Raw genomic sequence first — 21,563 nt, 5'->3', positions numbered from 1 at the left:
TAAACACAAAGCGCGGACCCGCCGAAACATCAGAATCAGCGAGCTGTCGGCTTTCAGCCCCGACCGTGTCCGTGCAGTCGGTGAGAAAGGCGACATCTCACTGATTCTGATCCGACGGCGGGTCCGAGTTTTGTGTTTACGTCTTTGTGCAGAATCCGTGTTCCTGCTCTCATTTACTGTCTTAGCTGTTTGGTGGTTGTTGAAATTTTGTGAGGTTTCACCTGAGATTCTGGAATTTCGGGCAAAATAAATTTATATTGAAAAACGAATTCAGGATTTTAATGAATCGATTTCCACGTCAGAATCGATTTTAATCGATAAATCGATTATAAAAATCCACCCCTAATAAAAAGGCTGGGCTTCATCGATGTCGGCAACAAAGGGGTTTTGGAAAAGACGGGTTTCTTTTGCATGAACATGTAGTTGACGGAAGCGCACACTGACCTCCGCCTTCAGCATTTCCAGTGCTTCCACACACTTTTCAGCTGGGAACAGGACCGCTGGGTTCTCTGCAGAAAGGTTTTGGGTAGCAGGGGGATGGGTGAAGTTGTGCTTTTTCACTTGTTCCAAAAGCAGCGCTAGTTTCAACTCAAATGCTTTTATGTGGGAATACATGTCGCAAATGAGTTTCCCCTGGCCTTGTAGCTGCAAGTCAAGGCCGTTCAGCATTTCCGTCACGTCTGTTAAAAATGCGAGGTGCCACTTCCATTCTGGGTCGATCAGCTCTGGGACCGTTTTGCCTTTTGAATGAAGAAATGCGTTAATTTCGGGTAGCAGTTCGTAAAAACGCCTCAAAACTCTGCCGCGGCTCAACCATCGGACCTCTGTGTAGTGCAGCACATCTCCGTACGCAGATTCCAGTTCAGACAGGAATTGTTGGAACTGCCTGTGTTTAAGTCCATTTGCTCTGATGAAGTTTATGCATGATACCACAGCCTTCATGACAGAATCCCACTTCCACACTTTGCAGCAAAGCGCTTGCTGGTGAATTATGCAGTGGACTTGTAGAGGGGCGGTGAGACCCCGTTCTTCCATCTCGCGGTTCATGCGTCCTATTAGGCCCCGAGATGCGCCCACCATACAAGGAGCCCCGTCAGTCGTGATGCTAGCAAGCTTTGCCCAGTCCAGATCCAACTCTTCCATTGTTTGACATACTTTGTCGAAAATATCCTCCCCCGTCGTAGTGCCTTTCAGACTTTGGAGGGCTGCCAGCTCCTCACACATCTCAAAGTTTGCGCTAATTCCACGAATAAAAATAAGAAGCTGCGCTGTGTCCTGCACGTCCGTGCTCTCATCCAGTGCTAATGAAAAAAAGTCAAATTCTTTCGTCTTTTGCTGCAGCTGGGCATATACATTACCCCCTATTTCTTCCACGCCTCTGGTGATTGTGCTCGCCGATAGACTCACAGCATTATAGACATCTTTCTTATCGGGACACACCTCCTCCACAACAACATTCAAACATTTCTTGACAAACTCTCCCTCAGTGAAAGGTTTACCGTAGCTTGCTATCAGTTGAGCAACACGAAAGCTGGCCCGAACTGATGACTGGTTCAGCTGAGTTTGGCGTACAAATGCAGTCTGCTGAGCTAACAGTCCACTTTTTAACTTTGAGATTTTGTCTGTTCGCATTTGGCCTTGCAAGCTATCATACTTGTCTTTGTGACGGCATTCATAATGTCGGCGCAGATTGTATTCTTTGAATACCGCCACGTGTTGGATGAGACAAACAGCCTTTTCTTTGCATTGAAGAAAAAAATAATCGTGTGTCCACTGCAGGTTAAATACCCTGCATTCTGAAGCAATTTTTCTCTTACCTAACATTATTGCGTTCTGGGGGGGTCACGTTCACTTTCTGGGCAAAGTGAGGTCGTAGTAGCAAAAAAATTTTTTTAGCGCGGTTCACAATTCAAATCAAATGAGCTTTATTAACATGAGGAAACATTTCCAGAGATTCAGTCGGGCAGGCCCACTACACCCCAGTGTGCTATGGGTGCATTAGTGTCGATCACGTGGCCAGACTGAAAAAATAATAATGCATCTCTAATATTGTTCAGGGGGCTGGGTCAAATGTGGAGGCCGTAGTTTGGGGACCACTGGTCCAGAGAATGAGACACATAATTTCAAAACATACAGCTGCATGTTAGAGATCACAGAGTTCTTCAGTCTTATGAGAACTCATGGAGACTAAATGTCAGACACATCAACAGTAAATGTCGTTCCTCCCCCCGTGAGTTTGTGTCCTCCACACTTGTTTACACAAACATCTGAGGTTTGAACAGTGTGCAAAACCACATGTTACAAAGCTGCTGAGCTACTGAATACTGGAATATTTCATTCAATATCACCATCTGACCAAAGGAAAAACACAGAGAGGATTAGAGCGCCAAACTTTGTTTCAAACTGTTTCAGATTTTAGAGGCAAAAAGCAGAATTTCTACCTGGACAAAGAAATCAAAGCAGGAGAAAAACAAGCTTTTTACATTTATTCAAAGGCATTATGTGAATGTACTCTGAGCCACAGCCTCCTAAAGTAAAGACATTTTATCAGCAGTGTCTGTATCCTCCATATAGACCATGCCATGGTCCACCTAGGGTGAGCAGGTGTCTGACTTTATGTGGGACTACACAGCGCTCAGTCCTTGTTTCCCTGTGCCACACACACATTGAGCCAATGTCCATTTTTTTTATTGACTCTAGTTTCTGTCGATCGGTAGGCCCACAAAAAAACCCTGTACAGGAAGTAGATTTCATCTCTCTGATAAAAGGAGTTCTAATCCCTGATCCTATGAGTCTGACCCAGTAGATAATATTTATATGATCATATTTATGCCTTTGTTGTTTCACAAAGGGTTAAAAACATTCACAGGTTGGACTGTGGTTCTCCTTTTAGCGTCTCTGCTGGAATTTGAACTGTGAACCTCTTAGATCCAAACTTCTGAACTGCTCATCTCACAGAGGACAAAAGGGAAGAACCCCGAATCTCTTCTTCACCTCACTTTTATACCTGCTCACCCTTTCTCCCCCCTTCCCTCAGTGGACGTCACATCTTCACACCAATCAGGTTGTTGACATTTGATCATCTGAAATCCACCCACACCTCAACTCTCTCTCTGTCTGATTTACAAGATTTAACACAAACTTTAAACTTTAAAATCACTTCATTACATTTTCTTTGTTATTCTTAACACAGAAAATTCACATTCAGAAACTTAACACAGAATAAAACAGAGTAGCCCAGTAGTGGGACATGGTTCCAGCAACTCTGATGGTGACGGCCCGTTTGAAGCTGAAGCTCCGGCACATGTGTCAAAAAATCAACACACTGCTTCAGAAACGCTGTGCTGAGGCTTGGTTTGACTGAACAGAGTCACGTGATCAATGACGTCTGAAGCTTCATTCAGCACGTCACTGCTTCAGTACCTGATTCAATGATTTATAAGGAATTGAATCATTGGTGGGATTTGTGCTGTGTTTTGGTGATTTTGTGGGAGCGAATCAGTGTGTGACATAATTATAGACGTGGAGCCAGGAAGAGAGGACGCTCTGCCTGTTCCTGAATAAAAACCAGTTCATCAGCAATTCTGCTCCCAGGTCTAAAATGTACATAAGAAATATGATGTACACATAATTATAATGATATAACTTATAGTATATTATATATAAATGTACCAGTCTGCTGGTTAATTACATAATCAGGTGGAGGCAGTGACCTCACAGCACAAGCATACTCACAACCTATTATAATATTGTGCTTTACATTGATATATATAGTGTATTTTTTATTACTAACAAACTGCAAGAAGTCAGAAGCAACAGGAGAACACACCATGGCACATGTTTACACAAGAACGTTTTATTCATCTAAATTATTTATTATTAAAATCGACGTAACAGAATTTTTTTCACGTAAAACAAATACATGTTCAAAGCACCATATCAGCCCGATATCAGACACAACTGTCACGTGACATTAAAGAGAAGCTGTCAGTTCATCTCTGCAGAGTGGGCAATCATAATGAAGCAGTTCATTATAAGCTGTAGATTCAAGCTGCGCTTCATAGTTTTGTCCACCAGATGTCACCAAACAGGACTGTGTTGAAAAGCTTCGAGTAATGAACCGTTTTTCAATCCAAGCTTCAGAAAGCTTCATTTGGACATCAGAGGCCGTCTGATGTTAACTGGCAGCCCTTTATAGACTGCTGCTAATTTACCCTGAAGCCAAACCACTGTCTGGGGTTACATACTGAACTAAGCTACACGCACATTTCACACACAATCAAGAGAAATCACAGGTAAGACAATCGTATCCAAAATTCTTGTCTGCAAGCAAAATACAATATAATAACATAAGAACAAGCAAAATATAAGAACGGGTAAATCTGAGGATTATAAACAAACATTCAATAAAACATAACAAACTTTTGTATGAGTTAAATATCAGTATTAAAATCACCCATGTGTGTTTATATGGTTAAGTAATGAAGACAACCTTCATTATACCCTCACACACACACACACACACACACACACACACACACACACACACACACACACACACACACACACACACACACACACACACACACGCTGTGTGAAGCTTTGAGAAATGAACGTTTTGTGAACCACTTGGCTGGAAGACTCAACTGCTTCTAGGTGCACATGGAGTAAAGGCAGGAAAGGCACACACACAAGCTAGCTGCTTACCCTAACCATCAAAAATGAATGCCTAACCCTGACCCTTACCCTAAACCTAACCATAACCTAATTGTAACCCTGACACTAAAACCAAATTTTGAGTCTCAAAAATGCCTTCAAACACGTGGGGACTGGGATCTTGGTCCCTGTGAGGCCTGTTTGTCCCCACGAGTATAGTAAACTACCAAGTTTTGGTCCCAGCGAAGATGTTAATACCCGCCCACTCTCACACACTGACTCGCTCTCTCTCTCTCTCTCTCTCTCACACACTCACACACACACACACACACACACACACACACCTACACACACACGCTGTGTGAAGCCTTGAGAAATGAACGTTTTGTGAACCACTTGGCTGGAAGACTCAACTGCTTCTAGGTGCACATGGAGTAAAGGCAGGAAAGGCACACACACAAGCTAGCTGCTTACCCTAACCATCAAAAATGAATGCCTAACCCTGACCCTTACCCTAAACCTAACCATAACCTAATTGTAACCCTGACACTAAAACCAAATTTTGAGTCTCAAAAATGCCTTCAAACATGTGGGGACTGGGATCTTGGTCCCTGTGAGGCCTGTTTGTCCCCACGAGTATAGTAAACTACCAAGTTTTGGTCCCAGCGAAGATGTTAATACCCGCCCACTCTCACACACTGACTTGCTCTCTCTCTCTCTCTCTCTCTCACACACTCACACACACACACACACACACACACACACACACACCTACACACACACACACCTACACACACACACACACACACACACACAAACACACACACACACACACACACACACCTACACACACACACACACCCACACACACACACACCTACACACACACACACACACACACACACCTACACACACACACACACACACCTATACACCTACACACACACCTACACACACCTACACACACCTACACACCTACACACACCTACACACACACACACACACCAAATTAAGGATTGTACATTAACATATGTTATTGTGGAAACTGCTATCGGGACCATACTGAATTTAACCAGATAAATATTTGATATAGTGAGAGAAAGAGAGTAAATGACAAACAGCCATTATAATTCATCATACACTGAGAGTAGCAGACAAATCAATAAAACACCTCTTCCAATTAATCTAATAATTCATTCAGCGTCCATCTGTTTGTTTTTTTATGAGCTTTGTTTGATTTGATAAGTATCTGAGGCTGAGACCACAGGACTGTAAAATCGAATAAATATTATGCTGAACAGTCCAAAAGATTCAATAATCTTTTGGAAATTTTCCCAATTCCTACTAATGAATGTTGTCTTGTTTCAGGATACATAATACCTGCCGTTATCTAAAGACGCATCTGCTTACCTGTATCTTTTGCTTGTTTCTCCTTTTCTGTTTTTTTCTAAACCGAGGACCCGATGGCTTTGACCTTTTCTTGTCCATTTTTGTCCATCAGCAATTTTTCACTCCAGCATCAACACCTAATAGACCTACACCTTGTGGCCCCTAGAGACAAAGCAGCACGTACAAACTCCAAAACATGTACAAAACACAACGGAAGTGCTCCAGGATGCTAGGGGCAATGTTGGGCTTTGTACGTGATTTGTCTCTAGGGGCCACCGTATATATTTATATGTAAACATATATAAATAAAACCACCTTTTTTTTTTACATTAGTAATTCCTTTTGTGCACAATTTCATATTTTTGTTGATAATAAATTAATTAAAGCAACAAAACAACCTGAAGCGCCGGTTAGGAGCCAAAAGAGCCGGTTCTCTAAAAAGAGCTGGAATTTCCATCACTAGCCGTGTGGTGTTCAGGTGTATAACGTGGTGTGGAGGTGTGTATGCAGCAGCACCGAGGTCCTCAGCTGATTTTAATTTCAAATATGTGTTGTCAGATTATAATATTATTTTATGCCATGTTAGACCCTTAATTAAAGATGGTGAATTATTATGTAGTTTTAGTTTGCATGATTCTCCTGAATTAGAAGAAGGTGATAACTATTGCATTTGTTAAGCTGAGTTGCATTACATTAGACTGCTGATTTATTGTGAATGAATGATATTGTTTTATGATGCATTATACTGCTGAGTTATGAGAAATACTGTTTGCAGAAAGTCATCGCCTTATTTGTCTGATTAGAAGAGAACAGAACATACTGGAGAGGTTTTCTGTCCCATCTCAACAGGAGCAGATAAACAGGGAGCCAAGGTCGTAGCTTAGGCGCCGTGTGAGAGAAAGAATGTGAATGTTTAGGCTTTTATGATTAGGTGGGGGCCACTAGAGGCTATAAGAGTTTGATCAATGCTCCACCATTTTGAGATCTGATGCTGTCTGCGTACGGTGTCCATCTCCCACGCGTGTGATCATTAAAATCATCGTTTGACTCAACCCGGCCGGACCAGTGTTGTTATTGTGGTTTTTCCTCTTGTATCCATCCCCAATATTTGAATCCGTAACAGTTTGGGGGCTCGTCCTGTGGTATTGGGGTGGAATTTTGGAGGTTTGGACGGTCCGAGGTTGTCGAACGGACAGGCACGAGCCAGTGGTCTGACGTGAGTGGGCATAAGCCGGCTTATACAAAGGTAAGGCACTACCTGTTGAATTATTTCCAAAGTGTGCCAAATTGGACATGACAAAATTGAAGTCTACTCACTGAAATTACTGGTAGATGTCTGTTTTGATTTTGATGAAAAATCTCATGAGAACTGTGACAGTACTGAGTAGTTAGAGCAGTTGGACTGCTGAGTGAATTTAGTTGGATAGGGAATTGGTCATTTTGTGGGTTAGAGTCCCCATTGGTCAGACAGGTTGGACCTGCGTCAGTCATACACTTGTTTTGGGGTGTTGACTGTTGTTTCAAAGTATTATAAATTTTTCAAGAACGGCAGTTGGACTGCTAAGAAGCGCATAGCCCGGAGGTTACGCTCCCTCCTGGCCGTGGACGCGCGACCTTGACCTGTCGGCTAACAGGGTTAGTTCAGTTTGGCTTAACTGTGGGGTACGGGGCATCCTGGAATAAGCTAGGAGTTAGATGCTCCTTACCGTTTGGAACGGTATCTGCGCTTTTTTGGGCAGCAAAGGTTGGACCTTGGGTGTTGGACACTTTTAAATTGAGTTAGGGACTTTAGAGATGAGGCCAGAAACTGTTGGACAGATACTGGTTAATTGATCACAAAAAAGTTGGACTTTTTCAGTTGGACCGTTAACTTAAATTTGTCAAAATTGTGTAGGCGCTAAATCTGTCAGGCCTGACAGTGATTGTAAATATAAGATGTCTTTGTAATATAAAATAATAGAGCTGTGTGTGAGACGAGACTGTGTGTGACGACAGCGCGCTGCAGCGCTGCGAGCTATTTTTAGACGGTGTGTGAACATGCAAATGAGGTGGCTGCTGTGAAGCGCACAGAGGACTTTTGCTTCCTGTTTAACGTGTTTTTTGAGTTTTATAATTATGATTTGCAAATACTGTTAAAAACCTGTAAATAAGACACTGAGTTTGGTGATTATAATATTACAAATAAGGTTTTGAATGACTAGGGTGAATGTTTGATGTTTGGCTGGGTTTTGATATAGAAGAGACAAATCGTGCATGATTTAGACCGACACTTCAGTCGGCAGAGTGAGATTGAGTGATAAATACAGGGAGTGCAGAATTATTAGGCAAGTTGTATTTTTGAGGAATAATTTTATTATTGAACAACAACCATGTTCTCAATGAACCCAAAAAACTCATTAATATCAAAGCTGAATGTTTTTGGAAGTAGTTTTTAGTTTGTTTTCAGTTTTAGCTATTTTAGGGGGATATCTGTGTGTGCAGGTGACTATTACTGTGTATAATTATTAGGCAACTTAACAAAAAACAAATATATACCCATTTCAATTATTTATTTTTACCAGTGAAACCAATATAACATCTCCACATTCACAAATATACATTTCTGACATTCAAAGACAAAACAAAAACAAATCAGCGACCAATATAGCCACCTTTCTTTGCAAGGACACTCAAAAGCCTGCCATCCATGGATTCTGTCAGTGTTTTGATCTGTTCACCATCAACATTGCGTGCAGCAGCAACCACAGCCTCCCAGACACTGTTCAGAGAGGTGTACTGTTTTCCCTCCTTGTAAATCTCACATTTGATGATGGACCACAGGTTCTCAATGGGGTTCAGATCAGGTGAACAAGGAGGCCATGTCATTAGTTTTTCTTCTTTTATACCCTTTCTTGCCAGCCACGCTGTGGAGTACTTGGACGCGTGTGATGGAGCATTGTCCTGCATGAAAATCATGTTTTTCTTGAAGGATGCAGACTTCTTCCTGTACCACTGCTTGAAGAAGGTGTCTTCCAGAAACTGGCAGTAGGACTGGGAGTTGAGCTTGACTCCATCCTCAACCCGAAAAGGCCCCACAAGCTCATCTTTGATGATACCAGCCCAAACCAGTACTCCACCTCCACCTTGCTGGCGTCTGAGTCGGACTGGAGCTCTCTGCCCTTTACCAATCCAGCCACGGGCCCATCCATCTGGCCCATCAAGACTCACTCTCATTTCATCAGTCCATAAAACCTTAGAAAAATCAGTCTTGAGATATTTCTTGGCCGAGTCTTGACGTTTCAGCTTGTGTGTCTTGTTCAGTGGTGGTCGTCTTTCAGCCTTTCTTACCTTGGCCATGTCTCTGAGTATTGCACACCTTGTGCTTTTGGGCACTCCAGTGATGTTGCAGCTCTGAAATATGGCCAAACTGGTGGCAAGTGGCATCTTGGCAGCTGCACGCTTGACTTTTCTCAGTTCATGGGCAGTTATTTTGCGCCTTGGTTTTTCCACACGCTTCTTGCGACCCTGTTGACTATTTTGAATGAAACGCTTGATTGTTCGATGATCACGCTTCAGAAGCTTTGCAATTTTGAGACTGCTGCATCCCTCTGCAAGATATCTCACTATTTTTGACTTTTCTGAGCCTGTCAAGTCCTTCTTTTGACCCATTTTGCCAAAGGAAAGGACGTTGCCTAATAATTATGCACACCTGATATAGGGTGTTGATGTCATTAGACCACACCCCTTCTCATTACAGAGATGCACATCACCTAATATGCTTAATTGGTAGTAGGCTTTCGAGCCTATACAGCTTGGAGTAAGACAACATGCATGAAGAGAATGATGTGGACAAAATACTCATTTGCCTAATAATTCTGCACTCCCTGTACAGCTGTCATTTGTTTCAGTTTTGTGGTGTGAAGCAGGATTTATAAGATTTTTAACTGACTCTTGGTTCAGCTCAATAATATAAGCGGTTACATTTGATTTACTGTTGGTTTTATCATAATATAGGGTGTGATCAAGCACGAATTTCAGCTGTGTGTGTGACAGGAACTCTGCATGCCCATAGGGGACAACTGCCTGACTGTGAGAAGTATGCACCGAGAGAGAGAGAGAGTAAAATCTAGGCGGATGAAGTGAGCTGATGTTTTCAGAAAAGAAATACTAAGTGAATGTTTTAGTGTGTTAATACAGGTGGATTTCTCTCAACCTGGAAACCTGAGTACAGCGGCAAAAGCATAAACAGAATTGGGACGACAGACAGGCCAAGCTTTGGCTCAAAAGTTTACAGCTTGACCTCACTTTGTCCCCACCCCGAAAAGAAACTTAAAGGACATCTTCTCCTCCAGTTATCGGTTACCATCACTGGAAATTTGCAGGCAAGTTTTTGACTGAATTGTTGTTGGCACCATGTGTCCCTGAATCTCACAAGCAAGCCCTAACTCCTGGCTGAAGACATGGAATGCTGTTATTTAAGGTGGGAAATCAAAATTTGGGAAACAAAATAAAAACACACACACAACCAGAGAAATGTATGAGAAAGGCACGTGTTAGAGAAATGCCTTGTTTGAGAAAAAAGTTAAAATAACCCACCCACAAACGCACACACACGCAATGAAGAAACAGCTTACATTCATGAACACGTGAAGATTTTCCAACAAGGTTAAAGCAGCGAAATTTAACATACACCTGTTGTTAAATGATGAAGTTTGTCCACTACTAACAAATAAACTCTCTGGGTTGCAGGACAACAACTTATCTTCAAAAAAGACACTGGTCTGACCAACCAGTGATGACACGACAAATTTAGTGGTTAAAAGATTCAAATTGTGACATGTTTTCTGCTGATTGATTAATACAAGTGATTACTGAATGAAAGAAAATTCCTTTTATGGGCTTTTAAACATGATCTTAAGAATTTTAACATGTACCTGTGTTGTCCTGTCAGCTTGGTGGGTTATGAGTTGATTATATAGTGAGAAAAAACAAAAAAAAGGGGGAGAGAAGGCTGACACAGGGCCTGGCCCGGTGTTTCTCCCCTCTCCGAATAACACAGCCAACACAACATCATTTTCCTGTTCGTCTGTTTTTGTTTTGTTTTTGTTTTGTTTTTGTTTTTTCTCTTTATGCTTGATTACAGGCTGCTTTGCCGAGGCTGACCTGGACTCCTGCTCTCCCCTCTACCATCTTTGCTCACTCCTCTACCATCTTTGATGTGACCCTGACCAAATGCTACAGCAGCTGGACCCACAACAACAACCTGAAAATGTCAACAGAGCTGCAGGAAAACGATCTCATGCAGCGGAGACGGAGAGCGTTAAATCCAAGGCCCGTTTCACTACACGGGGGAGATTTCCAGACAGCTTCAGCTAACAGAGCTCTGACGAGACGCCCATTAAGCCCAGAGGAAAAGTGAGGCCGAGCAAAAGAATGCTGACCTTAACAACTGTGCATTAAAACTGTGCAGGACAGTGACTGACCAACACTAGAGGCTATAAGAGTTTGATCAATGCTCCACCATTTTGAGATCTGATGCTGTCTGCGTACGGTGTCCATCTCCCACGCGTGTGATCATTAAAAATCATCGTTTGACTCAACCCGGCCGGACCAGTGTTGTTATTGTGGTTTTTCCTCTTGTATCCATCCCCAATATTTGAATCCGTAACAGTGTCTTGGGCATAACTTTGTTTATGGCAGCCTGTGTGATTCATGCTGTATTCACCTTGCACGCTAAGATGCTGGCCAATTAAATCACCAGGAAGGCTGATGAACACCCGCCAGGCTGCATAAAGTTTGATTAAAATCTGCTGCAGAACATAACTGTGAATTCTGACAGCCAATTTCACATGTTAGTGTTTCAGTCCCTAAAGACTGGCAATAAATGGAAATGTCAAATGATTCATTACAAGGAGCTGCCAACTTTAGAGGCTGGTTAATCGTGACAAATCTTTTCCTTCACTCAGGTTAGCTAGTAGATTGCGGCTCAAGCAGTGAACACATGTTATCTCTATTCGGACTTTCCCAAGTGTTCTTTATTTCTTTGCTCTTGCTGTTTTCTTTTATTAAGCAGCTTTAATCTTGTCCCAGCTGTGGTTCAGGTGGTACAGTTGGTACCAGTCGCAGGGTCAGTGGATTGGTCCACAGTTTCCTCCAGTCCACATGCCAAAGTATCCTTGGACAAGACACTGAACCCCAAGTCCATCAGCGTGTGTGAATGTTGGCTAAAGCCCTCAGGCACAGATAGAAGTGCTGCATGAACGTGTGTGACTGGGTACATGAGACATGTAGCAGAAAGTGCTGTGAGTAGACAGGACCTATGCAAGTACGACACCGTTTACAAACAACCAACACTTTTCATTTTCACTTTTTTCACTTTCTTTGTGTTTTTATTTTGCCAGGGTGCATGCCTTATTTTCTCTCATCCAGTGTTATGTTGATTTATTCATCATTCAGTCTTATGTGGAGTTCAGGTCCAGAGATAATAATTGAGGCCAAACGCCACTTTTAAGATTGGATATAAAACTTTATTTTTTAATAAAAAGGGCAGTGATGCTAAACCAGCCTTTAGTTATGCTGCTATCTCCTTAAATCTAGTGTTGCTAGCTATTTCCCAGGCTAACTGCTGCTCAGTTCCCCAAAACAAACAACCACTGAGGCACAACTCAAAGTTAAAAATGTGCTCTGATGAAAGGATCAGTTTGGCTGGACTCTCTGCTGTTGCAATAAAGTAATAATGTCTTAACATCCATCCATCCAGGGTTTCTGGAGATGAGAGGATTTAGAGGTTAGCAGTGAAATAGCTCAATAAAGGAGAATCCATGTTCTAGTATTTCTGAAACAAACAAACAAAAACATGGAAAACCATCTAAACTTTGTATGAAATGTAAGGAAAGTTGTGTCTGTTCATTTATTTCTTTGTTGTAAAAATGCTTCTTGGCAACAAATCTTATGTCAGTTCACCTAATATGACATATGTAGTAGCAAATAATAAATAAATAATAACCTGTGGTATGCTTACACTTGATCTACATGCAACTATACAAACATGTCAGGATTATTATATTGACTGCTTGATCTACTGCAGTGACAACACAGAGGCCTCAAACCTGTCACGATCCTGGATCATTGACCCAGCGTTTTCAGTTTTCTTGTGTTTTGATGTCATTTTGTATTATGTTTCATGTTTAAGTCGTCTTTGGTTAAGTTGATTCTCTAGTGCCGAGGTTGTCCCTGTTTAGATTTGTATTAGTTAGTATTTCCCCCCTTGTGTTTTTGCCCTCTGTGTCTCCCTCTGTGTGGCTGTGATTGTCTTTGTTGTGAGTTCTTGCTTCCCTCATGTTTCATTCTGTTCCTCTTCCTGTCATGTTATCCATGTTTCCCCAGTCATGTTCTCTGGGGCTGTGTCCAAATTCAGGGGTATCATGCTTCGAAGGACCCGACCTACCCGGTCCACATAGGGCGGGTCCTTCGAAGGCCGGGTAGGCCGGAAGTGAGCTGCTGTGAAATTGGACAGTCTTCTACTCTTCAGTAAAGTCTGCACTCACTTCTGTGTTTTTCCGGTCGCTAGCGCCAAAGCGTGACAACTTTAAAATGGACCCAGAAATGTCGCAGTGACTGAATGATTGCTGGTCATTCGTGCACATTTACTATATTATATAAAATATGTAAACCAAATCTCTGTGAAACTTATAGAAGAACATTTTCTATTTCTGTTTATTTTCTATTATTCATTTGATCCTGTAACTGATTTGTGTGCATAGATGGCCCTGGAGTGTCCTCAGGGAGAGAGGGAATTAGGACAGGAAGCAAATCAATACAACACAACTCTTAGTAATTGCATTTATTAACTTTTGTTCTTAAGAATTATCTTCTTGATATCACACATACATACTTTGTATTTTTAAGATATCTCATTTCCTTCTGGCCTGCAGGGGGTGACTTTCCGCTGCAGGCTCGTCTTCTCCAGAATTGTCCTGATCACACACAACAAATAAGAGACGAGAGAAAATTGTACAACCACCAGATGGCGAAAGAGTCCCACTGCAACTTTAAGCCATGAAGGATGTGTCTTGATGTTTGCTTGTGATAAATCTGCTTTATGTGAGTCTTTTTCAGAAAGTAACAGTAATATGTCTGATTATATGTCTTTAATCAGTAAAGTCTTGCTTTGCTAGAAATCAATAAATAATAAAATTGTAAACATGCAGCTGTATGTTAGAAGTCAAAGGGTCCTTAAGTCTTCTGTAAATTGACGGGGATCAAATGAAGGACACAAGTATCTGTTCTTACTCTAATAAATGCTGCTTTAATATCCAACAGACTATTTTCCTTCCTCATCAGCAGTAAACAGCTCGACTGCGTCTGTGCATTTGTGTCCTCCATACTTGTTTACACAGACATCTCAGGCTTGATGCCACGATGCAGTGTAGAAACCTGACAACCCTCTGACTCATGTTCAAATGTTCAAGGACATTTCTCAGGATCATGTATGACCCCTTTTTGACATTTGGACTTTCATTAATAATATTTGTGTTTCTGAGTCATTTTTGTGGAGACTTCTGTCCAACGTAGTGTCCAAATGAAGCCTGAAGCTTTTCTTCACCCTCTTGTCAGATGGTCAGCAACAAAACTCTGTTCCAACCAATGTCTGATAAGAGATGAGACACAGCAGCTGAGCAAATGATCATTTCATGCTGAAGACATCCTCAGACAGAATTAAATACATACATAAACACAGCCTGGTGCCAATAACACAGCTAATGACACTGCTGTATCACTGGCTTTACTGATTAAAGACCATATCTGAAGGAAATCTTTGAACACAACAGAAAGTGACCTTTTAAACCTGCCACACTGATGCTGCATTCAAGGACCATTAAAAACATCTGAAAGGACTTAAGAACATCAAGAAAATGTGACTTGTTTCTCTGTAATGAAGCTGTTTTAGTGAAGAAAGTTGAAAGGTCACAGAGCGACTGCTGAATCTTCTGCTCTAAACATGAACTCTGAACTTTGTGATGCTTCAGGAGGAAAACTGCTTCAGTTATTCTCTCAGATTAGTTTCATATTTTCTGCATCAGATTTGAGTGAGATCCTGGAATGAAGACAGAAGAAAAGACTTTGTTCAAAGTTTGATTTATAGTCAAACCTTCCAGTTTATTCACACAATAAAACATCAACACAATATATGAATTCATTCATTAAAATCACAGTTTTTCCTCATTTGTTTGATGATTTTGACAAAAACAAACACAAACACACACACATGGTCTGCCATACTCATAAAGAGAAATGTCGACATTTTTCAATACAAATATTCCAGAAACATTTAGAGGATAGAGAAGTTTACATTTTCATGTGGAGAAATATTTTAGTAAATCAAAATGATGATGAGCAGTGATAGCCTCCATAAACAGTCACAGGAAAGATCTCCTTTAAAAACTCAGAAACATCAAGAGAACAACTAGAAGATGTGGAGGTACCACCCATAATGTTTGACTGACAGCTGATCTCTGTGCAGAAATGATGGAGAGAAAATAAAATGAAACTAAAATACAGATTTAAACCCACAATATGAAAGACTTCAGTCTATTTCACTTTAATCAACTCAGCAGTGGCTCCAAAATCATAAACCCTCAGTCCAGCATAGAGCGGCTGAGTGAATGTGGTCTGGACTCTGTGGAGGAGAGTCATGGTTTCAGAGACGCTGTAGAAGGACAAAATACTTGCTCTGTGATCCAGGTACACTCCTACTCTGGAGGAACGAGGACCTGAGACAGGAGTTTGGATGTTGTTGTACCAAAATGTATAACTGTTGTTGATACAATCTAATGACCAAGATTTGTCATTACGTCCAAATCTACATTCATTACCCCCTCCTTTTGTGCTGATATTCTTGTATGCGACTGCTACATAAACTCCTTCCCCTCTCCACTCCACCTCCCAGTAACAACGTCCAGTCAGACTCTCTCTACTCAGGACCTGAAACCATCCAGTGAATCTGTCTGGATGATCAGAAAAAGACTGTTGTTGATTCATTAATGTTACTTTTCTGTTCCCCTCTGATAATAACAGCTGTTTGTTTGCTGTGTCTGGATCCAGTGTGATTTCACATGAATATTTTAAGAATTCAGCTCTGGTCTTTGGCTCTGGTGGATCTGACAGTAAAACATCCACTTCAGTGACTGTCAGTGAGATGTTTGTCCATTCCTCTCTCAGAATGTCCTGTAGTTTATCTCTGACCTCTGACACAGCTGCTGTCACATCCTCAAAGTAGCTCAGAGGACGGATATTGATGCTGGATGAGTCTGTAGACTCACTGAGTGCTGACAGTGAGGGGTAGTTGTGTAGAAACTGGATGTGATCCTCTGTGTGTGAGAGCTGCTTCAGCTCAGCATCTTTCCTCTTCAGCTCAGTGATCTCCTGCTCCAGCTTCTCCTGAAGCTCTTTGACTCGACTCACTTCAGTTTCCTGCTGGGATCTGATCTGCTGCTTCACATCAGAGCTTCTTTTCTGGATGAGATGGATCAGCTCAGTGAAGATCTTCTCACTGTGCTCCACTGTTTGATCAGCAGACTGATTGATGGCCTCCACCTCCTGTTGAAGCAGCTTCACATCTTTCTCTCTGTCCTGGATTCTCTGCTGGATGTTTTGTCGACTCACCTCCAGCTCTCTCTGCCTCTCAGTCCTTTCTGCTGCAGCTGAGACTGTGTCGTGGCCTTTATGTTCATCCACAGAGCAGAGATAACAGATACTCTGCTGATCAGTACGGCAGAACATCTTCATCACCTCATCATGACGAGAGCAGATGTTCTCCTGGAGCTTCTTGGAGGGCTCCACCAGCTTGTGTCTCTTTAATTGAACCACATCATGATGAGGCTGAAGGTGTTTCTCACAGTAAGAGACCAAACACACCAGACAGGATTTCACAGCTTTTAGCTTCATGCCAGTGCAGAAATCACAGGCCACATCTTCAGGTCCAGCATAGCAGTGATCAGCAGGAGCAGCTTGGAGTCCAGTCTTCTTCAGCTCCTCCACTAAATCTGCTAACATGGTGTTTTTCTCCAGGACAGGCCTCGCTGTGAAAGTCTGTCTGCACTGAGGGCAGCTGTAGATTTTCTTCTTTTGCTCTTCATCCCAGAAGCTTTTAATACAGTTCATGCAGTAGCTGTGTCCACAGGGAATAGTCACCGGATCCTTCAGTAGATCCAAACAGACTGAACAGCAGATTTTTGTTTGATCCATTTGATTCATGTGCTGTGCCGTTTCACCGTCTCTCAGTGACTGTCAGACAGTTTCACTTCCTCTGAACAGAAACAACCTCTGTGCTCTGAAGGGAAACAGATCTCTGCTCTTGTTCACCTCCTACAGGAAATGAGGCTCACCAGCAACTGCATTTACACCATGTTGTTTAGACCCATCCTGATACAGACACATCTGTGAAGGGAGGCACTAAAGAAATATTCTTACAGAGCGACCAAGAGCCAATCACATGATGCAGGGTGTGGTATGTGTGATTACAACATGCAGTAACAAGTCTGACCCAGGTAAACTGGTTTAACTGGTTTAAACTGTTAAAATTAGTTTCAACTGGGTCAGCCCAGTTAAACTTTTCTTGAGTTATGACAGTCAACACTCAGCGAGTTCATTCTATATTTCAAAAAGTTCAGCAAAGTTTAGGATGTTGTGATGAATAAAAATAAATCACATTTTATATTTTGACATTTTCTAATCTTAGTTCATTCTCACACTTACAGAATGATGCATGGGAACAACTGACTCCACTAAATCAAACCTATGTTCAAATGAGATTATGATCATTAAATAGTAACAAATATTTAAATTTAGCAACAACAAATGCAGATCGGTCCACAATGTTTAAAAAACAAACAAACAAACATTATTTTGTAGTTTTTCCTGTGTACACAGTCACAGTGGAGTTCAAATGAAAACTTTCAAGTTTAATTTAAGGTTTTAGTAAAATTTTGCCTGAACTGTTTAGTAATTTTTCACAAAGTGTCCATGTCAGTAATTCATTCAAATGTATTTTGGTCTTAAACTGATCCAGTAAATGTAACTTTTTCTCACCTACTTAATCGAGTATTTTAGTTGTTTAACTGTCATTATAACTAAACTGAACATCCAAAGCTTTTCTCACTGCAGTTTTGTTGTGCAGTTATAGCAGCACTTTGAATCATCCACAGTTTTATAGAACTGTCTGTTGAATTGTTGTTTTGTTTGGTGCGATGCTTGCTTTTATTTAAATATTGATGATAATTTGATATATTTGATTATTTATTACTGGTGCAAACAATTCATTTATTCATGGTGCAAATATATAGTAGACTCAGGAGTTTAACTCAGTTTTCTTGGCCTTTGTTTATCGTTCATTTAAAATCTTAATGGGTAAATCAGAATCAGAATACTTCATTAATCCCGAAGGAAATTAGGGTTACAGCAGGCAGCACGCTAATGGCGCATGCACACTTACAAAGAAACCTTCTGACCAACTTTACACAAACATCACATTGGGGAGACATGTCAGAAAGGTAGGCTGATAGGAAAAAAACAACAAAAATACATAACATGAGGTAAGAGGAGGAGAAAAAAACCTCCACTCAGACTGAGCTCCTAGTGGGAGAACAGTTTGATAACAGAAAAAACACCTCAGCACAAAAAGCACATGACTATCAATACACCATAGAAACACAAGACAAGCAACAGGGGCGGGTAAAGGGTGAATGAGAGCCGGTGTAGACAGCGCATCCGGTCCTGCAGCATGTCTGCGCTGGTCCAGTCGACTGCCATCTGCCCCAGTAGGGCACAAGCATCGAAGGCGTTTGGAAAGGGAGGGGGGATCAGTGTGTGCATATCAGTGTATGTGTGTGTGTGTGTGTGTGTGTGTGTCCAGAGTTCAGCGGAGACAGTGTCCTTCGCCCTGCTAGGCTAAGTAAACAGTCTTCCAGCCAACCCAGGTGGCCTTGCATGGAATGGGGGGAACAGTCTAAACAGTCGTTATCAGGGTGTTTTGTTCAGCTCCAGCCTTGAGACTGCAGCTGGCGCCGAAGGGGTCTCCGCATGAAGTGATGATGGTTTTTATTTTAGTGCGAACAACTCATATGAATTTCAAAGCTGTTCTAACAGTCCAACACTGGTCTCTCAATCTCCCGTTGGAGAGCCGCGAGCTTCTCCATGATGTTATCCAAACTTACGTTTCGTGATGTTGTCATTCTTTTTGCTCAAAGAGCAGGTTCTGAGCACTCATGACCGCAGTGCACTTCCCCAAGATATGATCAATTTGCGCTCAAAGGTGTTAGTCGAGCTAGCCCCTCCAGATGTAATCCAGTTTTCCACTCAGAGGTCTTGTTCTGAGTATTCACGGCAGCCGTGCGTTCTCCAAGATCTTCTCCGTGCTGCACTCAATGAGCCCATTTTGAGAAACTCACGCCTCGTCCCATCATTTCAATCCCAGCGGGCAGCCTTGTGGGGGTTTGAACAGCCGGTTCCGCTTCCTTAATTCTTCGATAAGCCAGGGCCAAGCCAGCTCCGATCAGCAAGAACCCTGTTATCATGGTTCCGAATAGGTAGATATCTTCAGCAGTCAGGCTCAGCCGAGCCCAGACTTCTCGTTGAGAAGGGGTGTCAATTGCATTCAGAGACCAGTTGATCAAATCCATAATTCCTCTTTTAGGTTTTAGAGAACAGACTGTGAGAGAGTCTTCCAGGGAGAAGTAAGTAAAAACACAAGACAAGACAAGGACATAAGAAGCTAAGCAGGGAAGATAAGGAGAGGAGAGGAGAAAAGTGCGACCGCCTTCGCTGAGAGCCCTGTAAGTCTCTCTAAAGATCATCATAATTACATATGAAATTATATGTACAAATTATATGTTCCATTACACTATTAACAGCACAGATTATACAGCAAACATCAGATTCATGGATGGAGCCAGAGGCTGAATGACTGTTCAGTCCTCTTTAGGAAACGATCTTCATATGACGACAAACACGACAACAATCAGCTGTCAAACTGTACAAGAAGTTCACAGTAATGTAAAAGAAGTTATATCACTTTATTTTTAAATGTACGCACTCAGGGTCAGGACTGAAGACACTGATCGAGAAAATACTCTAAATATAAATATTCACCTAAACATTCAAAATTATTCAATTGCATGAAAAGAAATATGAACTCTCTACAATACTGGCTTCTGATTGGCTGAAAAAGCAGGTGCTGAACTTCAGAAGAGCTAAAGCTGCAAAACTGTGTAAAACCAGAGTGGATGCTGCCCTCTGACCTTTCAGAAGTACGATCTTTTTATGAAGACAGAGGCAGAGTTATTATTCATCACTTTAAAGATGATATTCGTTATCTGTTCTTCACTCGTTGTCTAGTAAAGTCCAGAGCAGGGGTCCCCAAACTTTTTCCTTCTCTGATGGGGGGCCAGGGTCAGTTTGTAACAGAAAAAGTGTGACGATCGCAGGTTTGCCGAAATGTAAACATTTATTGTTTTCCAGAAAGCCACACATAACCAAATATTAATAACCCTTTCCGAGATCAAATAACCCTCTCTGGGTTCTTAACAGAAAAAATTAACTTAGGAAATACTTAATAACACTATTTATGACATCAATAAATAATCAAATAACCCTCTCTGGGTTCTTCACAGAAAGAAAGTTTCTGTTGTGCCGTGCACAATCTTACGCTTCAGTTGTCAGAGCAGAATCTCTTAAATGACTCATATGAGCAGTCTCTCAAAGTTCTTGTGTTCTTTCCTTATAATCCAGTTTTGTAGGTTCCAGTAGGGTAGCCTAGTAGACACCACTGTTTGCTCTCTCTCACCAACTTCCCTCTGAAAACCACAAAGCAAGCAGGCTGAGAAACCGAACTAAGTGATACAGCACCTACACAGCACAAAACATTTTCACAAGCTTTTTTCAATGGTTGTGGAGATGGATTTTATCCCAGTAGATTTTATTATGATTCTATTTGTTTATACTCAGAATAACTCATTCAAGTCACAAAAGTGAGCTTACCTATGTACTGTATGTTCATCAGTGTGAACTGTGGGCCTGCATCTGGCCGGTGAGAAGTTGAGTGTCCGGTTCCATTCTAGTCACAGCCAGTCTCAAACACTGATGCAGATGTTCATCTGTCAATCTTGATCTCATCGGAGTTTTCATGAGTTTCATGCGTGAAAAGGTTTGCTCGCAGATATACGTGCTGCCAAAAAGTGTGGACATCTTCATTGCGTGTTTTTTATGTTAGGGTACGTGTCATTTGGGAGGGCGGCATAGAAGTCAAGGAGACTGTTGGGCTTGAATGCGTCTTTCAGAACATCAGAGTTCTGTAACTCGGCCAGCTCAAACTGATAAAAAGTAGGGCTGGGTATCGTCACCTGGACAAAGAAATCAAAGCAGGAGAAAAACAAGCTTTTTACATTTATTCAAAGGCATTATGTGAATGTACTCTGAGCCACAGCCTCCTAAAGTAAAGACATTTTATCATCTAAACCAGACAGAGTCATGTTTTCAGCAGT

The 21,563-nt window shown here is 41.6% G+C and overlaps 2 protein-coding genes across 2 annotated transcripts; both read right to left on the bottom strand.

Annotated features, from left to right (window-relative positions):
- Positions 1-342: 342 nt before the first annotated feature.
- Positions 343-1,632, bottom strand: LOC146368771 (general transcription factor II-I repeat domain-containing protein 2-like). The gene has a single exon (XM_084913588.1). It carries the CDS (start codon positions 1,630-1,632, stop codon positions 343-345), a length of 1,290 nt encoding a protein of 429 aa, XP_084769714.1.
- Positions 1,633-15,204: 13,572 nt separating this feature from the next.
- On the bottom strand, positions 15,205-17,541 carry LOC146368770 (tripartite motif-containing protein 16-like). The gene has a single exon (XM_084911675.1). It carries the CDS (start codon positions 17,278-17,280, stop codon positions 15,616-15,618), a length of 1,665 nt encoding a protein of 554 aa, XP_084767801.1. The 5' UTR covers positions 17,281-17,541; the 3' UTR covers positions 15,205-15,615.
- Positions 17,542-21,563: the final 4,022 nt, after the last annotated feature.

Source organism: Perissodus microlepis, chromosome 18, assembly GCF_051167445.1.
Source record: "Perissodus microlepis isolate ML-2025 ecotype Zambia chromosome 18, ASM5116744v1, whole genome shotgun sequence".
Classification (NCBI taxonomy): Eukaryota; Metazoa; Chordata; class Actinopteri; order Cichliformes; family Cichlidae; genus Perissodus; species Perissodus microlepis.
Note: the sequence above shows the minus strand (reverse complement) of the source record. Positions and strands in the feature narration are given on the sequence as shown.